The 10,317-nt window shown below is 44.0% G+C and overlaps 1 protein-coding gene across 1 annotated transcript in view; it reads left to right on the forward strand.

Moving 5' to 3' along the window:
- TUSC3 (tumor suppressor candidate 3) overlaps positions 1–4,848 on the forward strand; it is a 126,106-nt gene extending 121,258 nt beyond the window's left edge. The window contains exon 10 of the mRNA XM_053402546.1: positions 4,370–4,848. Within this exon, the coding sequence (XP_053258521.1) occupies positions 4,370–4,385 (16 nt within the window). The 3' untranslated portion in view covers positions 4,386–4,848. The remainder of the gene's footprint in view (positions 1–4,369) is intronic.
- Positions 4,849–10,317: the final 5,469 nt, after the last annotated feature.

Genomic DNA, 10,317 nt, shown 5'->3' on the forward strand with positions numbered 1-10,317 from the left:
TATTTTCAAATGCGACTCTGCAACCAGCAGTAGGCTCTGTGAGCAACATTTTCCTTTACTAAAAATAATGATGCAGTGAGAATTCTGAGATGCAAATCCAACCCTCAAATATTCTCAGGAATCTCTATATTTGAAGAGCTTCAGTCATACTAAATATGGTTGCTTACACAAGATTTTGTACCTGCCTGAGAGCTTGAGGCTACAGGAGAATTAGATGGTGTCCTATCAAATCTGAGAGCAGACAAATACAGTACCTTGGACAGTTCTAAGGGAGCCCTGCTGGCTAAAAGCAGTCTCCTACTAAGTTAGCTCCAGAAGTGTCAACAGGAAATGTATTTTACCATCTGCTTTCTAATTTGTATTGAGATTAAGGGGGGGGGGATCGCTACCTGTTCAGTAACATAAGCGGAATCACTTAAAACAGTAAGATCCTAGAATTTCAGTGGTCTTCTGGGTAGAATACTTAATAAAGAATCAAGTTCTCTCTAGACTCCTTGTACCAATTACAATATAAAAGGATGTGGTTCACATATTCTGTTTCTCAAATAACAAGACACCCCTGAATCTTTCTTACTTAAGTAGTTAGCAAACAAAACAAAAAAAAGCAATACATTGTGCTCTCCTAGTTTTGTAAATAGCTAATGTCTGCAACTATGGAGCTCTGGCAATTCCATAATTTGGAATATTATTTAAGAATAGTGGAAAGCATGACTGCAGTTCTCAGATGGTATAAATATAGGCCTGTTAGCCTCTGGATAACAGAAAGTTGAATCTCCTTTATGTTATAATACCCAAAACCTCAGTGGAGAAGCCCAGCATAAGTATCTCCTTTTTCATGTCCAGCATTCCCAGGCTGAGGCCAATAAGTGCTATAACTAGAAGGGCAGAGGGAAAATGCAAGTGCAGACATTATTTCAGGGCATTTATTCAAGCTTTACATTCATATGCCCACTTCATGATATAAAGTTGCATTCCCCACACAGAATCATATGTACAAAACCTTCCTTTAAAAAGATAGATTGAACCCTTCCCAGTTGAGGATTGAAAGCAGTAATCCATATGTAAACTGACCCCCCCCCCCAAAAAAAAGAAACACACCTGTGGCTTTAAAACTTTGAATAGCTGAAGGAATAAAACGGTGACCCTGGGGTGGGAGGGTTTCTTGGCTGAAGTTAGCAAAATCAGTCACTCTTGTTGCTCAGATCAAGAATATGGTCCCTTGAGGGAACTAGAGTCAGCTGTAAGCTGTGGTTGGTGTCGCCTCACTGGAGGAACTGCCTGGGAGGCCAAAGGCTGCTTTGCATTTATGGTTGGGGAGATAGCAGTACTGCAGTACTTCAGCTAGGAGGGCCCTGAATAAACTACTAGCAGTTCTTCCTACAAGGAAGAAGCCAGAAGCTTATCTTCATCAGAATTGTCCACCACACACTGCATCGTCCTCGGGTCATGACAGTAATAGAATACTCAAAATATTCGTTTCCTTATAAAAAAGAAGGAAGTTCTTCACCATTGTGGTGGTAGAGGAAGGCATCAAATCACATGAAGAAGTCAGCAACAGAAAACAAAGAGTTTAATCAACACCTTTGCTCTTTAAATTGGAACCCTCCTCTCCGCTTTCTGAGTAAGAATGTGGATTTTCCACTGCCATGTGTAATCAGATCTTCAGTCCATATAATCAATTAGTGCAAGCTAAAACGGATGTTGGACTTAATTTTCCTGAGGGGGGGAAATACAGCTTTTCTGAAATTGCATTTTCAGTTATGTGCTTCTAGGGTGCCAAAAATGGGGCACAGTACTTTGAAACTGGCTAATCAAATATTTAAGATTTGTTCATTTCATGTATCCTTTGACTGCATCACTCTTGTTAGAATATTTGAGAATACCACAAACAGATTGCGGTATACGTTGCCAGACCTTTGCTGTTTATAGACACAGAATTATATTTGGGGGAGGGGAGGAGAATGACATGATTATTGCTACTGGACCGATCAGAGATTGTGATGTGTGAACTTGATACCAGTTCATCCAGGTGCATGCGCAAGGAGGTTAGGCTGCTTGGGAAGGCAGAGGAATAGATAGACTGCCCATAAATAATCAGTAGAAATATGTAATCATTGCTGGACCAAAGTAAACGGTTGTGGTCAGATTCTTCTCAATGGAAAGGTGTGGGAGACTCATTGTTAAAGCCATAAAAACCAATCTGCATCTCCCTGCATGCAGCTGAGTGCTGGGCCCAAAGGTGGAGGAAAAGTGCCAGGTCAACCACAGATTAATAGAAAAGAGGAGCAAATATATTGTTCTGCATTAGAAATGTAAAAAATTCATAACCAGAAACTCACTTCAGATCTGTAATGTTTATATAATAACACCATAGCTCAAACATGAACTATTAAATGATTGCTCGGAAAATATCACGTCACACAACAAACCCAAAGCAAATGGCACATGCTCTTGAGATGCAAAACCCATGTGTGCACATTGGATCACACTAGGATTAAGAGCTAGACCCTTTGCATACATTGCATGCCAGCCAATCTAGATATGCCACCCTGGAAGCTGCAGCCAATCCTGACATTTTGGCAAACGTGCTGTTTATAAGCAGTTAACTTGGAAATCGGACTGCAGCACCACTGCTTCACTGATGCTTCTTCATGTCTCTCCCTCTATTTCACTCTGGATTTGAGGGGAAGCTGGGAAATCTTCTTTGGTTGTGGAATGGAGCCGGTGGATTAGTTTTTCTGACTTCCATTTTTGAATTCCCAATACTACAATTGTTATGCATGTGTCATTTGCTCTTCCTGCAGGTATCCATTACTGCCATTTATTTACACACACACACACACACACACACACACACACACACACACACACACACCTTGGAGGTAGCAGTCCATGCCCATTAGTACTTGTGCTCATTAAATCACTCCTTTTTTGGTTAATGGAAAACACAGCCATTAAATTTAACTGCCCGATCACATCAGCATTCCATTTAGTTAAAGCATTTGATAGATTAGCTGGAGGTTCTGTTTTACTGAAGTCTGTTTAAAGTGCTGCACAATGCCCACCTGTTAACTTCAGTTAAACAGAGCCTGCAGCTAATTTTCCCTATGCACAATCACATGATCGTATAAAGGGAAAGAAATTGCTTGGAAATTTTTATCTTTTATTCATCCCTCCCACATGCCTTGGGGCTGCCATTTCTTTTTACAAGTTTACAGATATGCAAATTGCATGGCATGGTCTTGTAAGTGTATCTCACTGGGGATGAATAGCCAGCTTTCCAGAGCCACTTTCTGATCTCTTCAGGGTGAAATTATGAAACTTGTCTGGCCTTTCCTGGCATTAATATTACACTGCTCTCAGGGGACCTCTTTTTCCCCATATGCATGTCTCAGCAGGGGATTTTCAAGGACAGAGAAGGAGCTTAAATGGAACTGCTGCACTTTACTTTTTGAAGGGGGGGGAGAGAGAGAGACAGTTTTAAGATCTACAGTCAAGTCTGTGGTATACCTGCAAGAAAAAGAAAATCAATGTGGCAATGTGGAAGGAAATCTGCATAAATGTAGATAACATTTGTAGATGCTCTCAGAGTGGATCTGGGTGCAACACTGTCAAGACCTAACAATATTTTACCCTCAATAAAGGAATCAGTCTGTGAATGGATGGATACGAATGGTGGGAGATTCAGAATAGACAAAAGGAAGCACTTCACACAAAGCATGGTTAAACAATGGGTTGTATCCAGTTGTGACTTTCTGCCAGTGGAAGCGCACCTGATTTTCACTAATTCCCAACCCCATGCAGCCACTCTGTGCCTCCCAAGAGCTCTGAAGGATTGGAGGACCTCCTGAAAGGATGGGATAGGGCACAGAAGGCTACAATGGATACAGGGGAGTGGTGAAAATTGAGTGCCTCACCCTATATAAGAAATGTTTTTGCTAGCAAATCTACCATAGGATGCAACCCTATGGAATTTGCTCCCTCAGTGATAGCTGCTTTAAAGGGGGATTAGACATATTCATGGAGGATAAGCTACAGTCAACTATTATATATTACCTCCAGTGTTGGACTATGGGGATTGAGGTGCTAAGGAACAGGAGCATGAGAGGGTACTGTTGCAATTGTATCTTGTTTGCGAGCTTCCATAGGAATCTGGTTGACCACTGTGTGAAGAGAATGCTAGACCAAATATGACTGTGGTCTCATCAAGAAGGGCTCTTTTTTGGACTTGTGTGTTATTATGTATAACACACAAGCATACACCCCCCCCAAAAAGGGTGATAAATCTCATTTCCGAGAGCAAGAAGCCAAGCTACATGTGCACTCCCCTCCCCCCTTGAATTTAATCATATTTTTTTGTTCTTTACAGCTTCTTAATTAAATGAATTCAAGTGGGATTCACATAAAGCTAACGTTTGCTACGAAGATAAGCAGCTTCTGATAGTATCTGCTTACCAACATTACATTTCTTCAAGAGTCTTTGCTTGGTTCATCTGCTTCCTGTGATAAAATTGCAGCATTTGTGGGCAGAAGACAATTTTGTTTTTGTACCTTATTACCAAAATGCTTCATCTGATTTATAATCATAGCAAACATTGAATATCTAAGTGGAAGATGTGATAAACAGAAATGAGTGGGATATGCTTGGTGGTCCCCAATTTAAATAAAGTTAACTTTAGTTGGAAAAGTCTTTTTTGATGTTGTTGAATTGCAGCTGTATTGACTTCTGATGGGGAAAAAAGTCAACCCATTTTAGAGTATGAAACTGTACTCTTGTGGCAGAAAGCAATGTAAGATTTATTAGTACCAACCCAGGTTTGCATAATAAAGAAAATGAAAGCTGAATAAGTGCTGAAGACTGCAGAGTGATTTGTTAGCATGCATTCCGTGTCAAAACGATACTGATTTCAGCTGGTATTCTTCAAGACCCAAGAGGGCTGCATTTTTGGGAAATTGCAAAAAGAGGGAAAGTTTCATTTCTGAGCATTAAGAATCATAAAAATAGAAGATCAACAGATACCCAACCATTTTGGAGCATTACTGGTTGCTGTTTCTTCAGGAGATGGAAGACCCATACCAGCAACTCCTTGCTCATGGATCCTGGGATGTGTCAGTGCAAATTTGCTCCTGTACATCTGCAGGAAACTCCATTGGGTTGCACAATTCCTTCAGATATTCCCCAGTCAGCGCTGAGGATACAGGTCTATAAAATGTAGCAATGAAATGCTTCCATAGCCTCCTGTATTCTTCATAATGAAGCCAGCTCCTCTGTCAACTGCCCGAGCTGCTTCAGGTCGTGGCGGATATGCTCCTGGAGACACCTAGCTTGGTTGTCCTGGGGGATTTTAACATCCATGCCGACACGACCTTACAAGGGGCCGCTCGGGACTTCGTGGAAAGCATGGCCTCCATGGGGCTGTCCCTGAATAAGTTTGGCCCAACTCATAGCCGTGGACATGCCTTAGACTTGGTGTTCACCTCTATGGATGTTGGTGATCTGACACTAACTAAAAGCGAAACAAAAGAAGTGCCATGGTCAGATCACTTCCTGGTGCAACTGGACTTCTCCGCAACCCTTCCCCTCTGCAGGGAGGTGGGACCGATTCGGATGGTCCGCCCCCGCCACTTAATGGATCCAATTGGCTTCCAGAGAGTGGTAGGGGATGCTTTATCCCAAGTTGATGGCCTTTCAGCTGATTCCCTGGTGGCACGCTGGAATGCGGAGTTAACCAGGGCTATTGACTGTCTGGCTCCGAAGCGCCCTCTCCGATTGCATGGAGCCCGGACAGCCCCGTGGTTTTCCCCGGAGCTGAGGGTGATGAAACAATCGTTGAGACGGCTAGAGCGCCGGTGGCGGAAAACTCATTCTGAATCAGACCGGACACGGGTTAGAGCTCAACGTCGAGCCTACCAAGTGGCAATGGCGACGGCGAAGAGGGCCTTCTTCGCCGCTCCATTGCATCTGCAGAAAACAGCAGCAGGAGACTTTTTCAGGTGGTTCGCAATCTATCGGAACCACCTGTACCACCGGGGCCTGGTAGGGACCCCAAGATCTCCTGCAATGCTTTTGCAAAGTTTTTTGCAGATAAAATCGCTCAGATTCAGAAGGAGGTAGACTCCACCGTGGGAGCAGGGCCAGGGCGGGAGAGTGCTAGAGTTCTGTCTGGTCCTGTTACATGGGATCAATTCCAATCTGTTACCTCCGAGGATGTGGACAGGCTGCTTGGACAAGTGAAACCGACCACCTGTCTCCTTGATCCTTGCCCATCCTGGCTGATAAAAGCGAGCTGGGAAGGGCTGGGCGATGGGCTCTGCGGGGTGGTGAATGCTTCCCTCTGTGAGGGAGCCTTCCCAGACCCGCTGAAAGAGGCGGTCATTAAACCGCTTCTTAAAAAAACATCTTTAGACCCGGCCAATTTGGCCAACTATCGCCCAGTCTCAAATCTGCCATTCTTGGGCAAGGTGATTGAGCGGGTGGTTGCTGAACAACTCCAAGCACGCCTGGAGGAAACGGACCATTTGGATCCCTTCCAATCGGGATTCAGGCCTCACCATGGGACTGAAACTGCCTTGGTCGCGCTGGTTGATGATCTCCGGCGGGCTAGGGACAAAGGTGAGAGCTGTTTCCTAGTTCTGCTGGATCTCTCAGCGGCCTTTGACACCATCGACCATAACATCCTTCTGGACCGTCTAGAGGGGCTGGGAGCTGGGTGCACTGTCATACAGTGGTTCCGCTCCTTCCTCCTGGGCCGTGTCCAGAAAGTGGTGGTGGGGGATGAGTGTTCAGACCCCTGGGCTCTCACTTGTGGGGTGCCTCAGGGTTCTGTCCTCTCCCCCATGCTTTTTAATATCTATATGAAGCCGCTGGGAGAGATCATCAGGGGGTTTGGACTGGGTGTTCATCAGTATGCAGATGACACCCAGCTCTACCTCTCCTTTAAATCAGAACCAGTGAAGGCGGTGAAGGTCCTGTGTGAGTGCCTGGAGGCGGTTGGAGGATGGATGGCGGCTAACAGATTGAGGTTGAATCCTGACAAGACAGAAGTACTGTTTTTGGGGGACAGGGAGCGGGTTGGTGTGGGGGATTCCCTGGTCTTGAATGGGGTAACTGTGCCCCTGAAGGACCAGGTGCGCAGCCTGGGAGTCATTTTGGACTCACAGCTGTCCATGGAGGCGCAGGTTAACTCTGTGTCCAGGGCAGCTGTCTACCAGCTCCACCTGGTACGCAGGCTAAGACCCTACCTGCCCGCGAACTGTCTCGCCAGAGTGGTGCATGCTCTAGTTATCTCACGCTTGGACTACTGCAACGCGCTCTACGTGGGGCTACCTTTGAAGGTGACCCGGAAACTGCAATTAATCCAGAATGCGGCAGCTAGACTGGTGACTGGGAGTGGCCGCCGGGACCACATAACACCGGTTCTGAGAGATCTGCATTGGCTCCCAGTACGTTTCCGAGCACGATTCAAAGTGTTGGTGCTGACCTTTAAAGCCCTAAACGGCCTCGGTCCTGTATACCTGAAGGAGCGTCTCCACCCCCATCGTTCAGCCCGGACACTGAGATCCAGCGCCGAGGGCCTTCTGGCGGTTCCCTCATTGCGAGAAGTGAGGCTACAGGGAACCAGACAGAGGGCCTTCTCGGTAGTGGCGCCCGCCCTGTGGAACGCCCTCCCATCAGATGTCAAAGAGATAAATAATTACCTGTCATTCAGAAGACATCTTAAGGCAGCCCTGTTCAGGGAAGTTTTTAATATGTAACGCTGTACTGTTTTTAACACTGATTGGGAGCCGCCCAGAGTGGCTGGGGAAACTCAGCCAGATGGGCGGGGTATAAATAATAAATTATTATTATTATTATTATTATTATTATTATTATTATTATTATTATTATATAATTATGATGGGAAGGTTGTTTCTGAGTCTGTGGTGGCATCACATCCTGCATGGTCAAGGTGTGGCACATGAGAAGATCAGAAGACTCTCTTTTATGGAGGAGGGTGGTTGTCTTCTCCCCCACCAAATCTATCCATATCCATCTATCTGTAGTGACCATGAGGGTTATTTACACTATTTCTGTCTCTCTGAATACTTTTGGTATTGAGTGGCTTGCTTAGAACCACCTGCCAAAAAGCTGAAATGGGATTATTTGTTCTTTACCATGCTTTACTAGGAGCTTTGGTAAAGCCAAGACTGTATACATGGAGTTGCATATAACTCTGAGTGGTGACAGTGAAAAAGTACGAAGTGGTATCTGGTAGGATAGAAGTCCATGAGGTTGCTTGGATCATCTCACTGGGCAAGATCGGCAGTAACTTAAGTGAAGTGCTGTCTATTTCACCACGGCCTCATACTGAAGATGAAGGGGGTTGGGGGAAGCTAAAATGTATGACTTTATGAAGACTATCCAAAGAGCTAGTTGCTAAAGTGAAGGGCTGCAGTGTTTAACTGAACAACGGGTTAGATTATTCAATCAAGGTGGATAGATACTTTAATTGATTAAATTTATCAGGTTTTAAAACTTTTGAACAACAATAAAGGTTCCCCTAATTGATTGGGGTGCCGATATGTATCAAGTACTTATAAAAACCACAAAGGGCAACCACCACCTTAGAAAAGGCATGCCCACTTTTGCGCTTCAAAACCCATATGATGCCTGAGACGTAGTCTACACTGAAACACATGGCGTGGCCTGTCCTAGGTGCTCAAAATTAGTGTTGGGGTAGAATGGGGCAGTGTCTGGAAGGGCCCAGAAAGCAAGTAGCATCTGGTGGGCCACAGGTTCCCCTCCCTTAACAAGCAGGGAGAATGCTAGACCGGGTTCCATGTGAATCCTGACCTCTGGATGACAGCAACAAGCCACTTTGAGGTAAGAAAACAATTTTCCAAGTCCATCTTCCATAACAGAGATGTTGAAGAGAGAGGAAGTGGGTTTTGACCCTTGAAAGGGCAGTCTGGTGGAAATAAATGGACCACCATTGCTGTGAAAGAGGCTCCAAATGTTTTGTGCACACCTTGGATATCAATAGGTACCTCATTTCATGAATGCCTTCCAGAATTCGATATGAAGGAGAATGTGTATAATGACGCTCGCTCCTTAGAGACTTCTTGCATCCAGTGTTGTTTTGTATCCCGGCAGTCTTTTATATTCAGGGTTCTGAGTTATCTGTAGCCTGCAGTACAAAGCCCCCAAAGAGTCAATTGAAAAGGCTACTATGGAAGAATAAGGGAAGCCACCAGCTGGAAAGGCCACTGGTTTTTGTTGACAGAAGCCGCTAGTATTCATAAAGAATGTAGGGGTGGATTGTGCAGTCTTTGCTTCCATCTGCAATGAGAGGCTGTGCACTATTTGGCCTAGAAGCTACTGTTTGTGCTATGCCAATTTCAGCAAGGGAACAACTGCAAAAAATGAAGGTCAAACAAAAGAAGATAGCTTTCTTAAGTACCAGGATTTTATTCATTTTTTCCCTTTAACAAAACAAAAACCTAACAAAGCAAAAAGTGCTAGAAAAAGTGGGTCCCCCCCAATGAAATAATGTGAATTTAGAAAGAGGGTGTGTCGAAAACACCATAAATAATATAAAGAAGAAATAGTAATAATGATCATAAAGTACATTTCAAATACATTACACTTATTTAACTGATTTGCTCAATGTATCTGTATTTTTAAAATCAGCATAGTGAGAAGCATAGCTGTATATGTTTTGTTGAGACAGACTCTTTTTACAGAAATCAATAAAACATCCAGTTAGCCATGACTTTTCCCCAGCCTTTCTCTTTTCCTCCTCCTTATGTGGTGTGTTAGTTTTTCCAAAATCCCACTCTGTGTCTAATCAATTGCTCGTAATCTCTTACGCATTTCATATAGAATTCTGGCGGTCGTATTTGAACTACACCTCCCATCAACCCCGGCCAGCACAAGCTGGCTGGGGCTGATGGGAGTTGTAGTCTAAAACATGGAGGAAACAAGGTTTGTGAAGGCTGATTTCACCTGTTAATTTCTTAAAATGTTGGCAAAAACAACAGCAACCCATTTATATAGTTCAAAAGGGGAGGGGAGTAGAGTGTCCCATGACATTCCATAGCTAGTGGTCCACCAATATTTCTTTGCAGTGCTGCATTACCTTCAGATATGATAGATATCTATATTTCTGGCATTTCCAACAATTTGCAAGGTAGTTCTTTTTTATTATTATTGAGCACTGGAGTTCCGTACCATCCTGTTTTGACATTGTGATAACATTGTGATATCTATGACCCTTGTTCCACAAGTTTCCTCCTACAGGGATTTGAATTTCATAAGTATATTTGTCTTGTTAGTGT

This window comes from Podarcis raffonei, chromosome 9 (assembly GCF_027172205.1).
Source record: "Podarcis raffonei isolate rPodRaf1 chromosome 9, rPodRaf1.pri, whole genome shotgun sequence".
In the NCBI taxonomy this organism is placed as follows: Eukaryota; Metazoa; Chordata; class Lepidosauria; order Squamata; family Lacertidae; genus Podarcis; species Podarcis raffonei.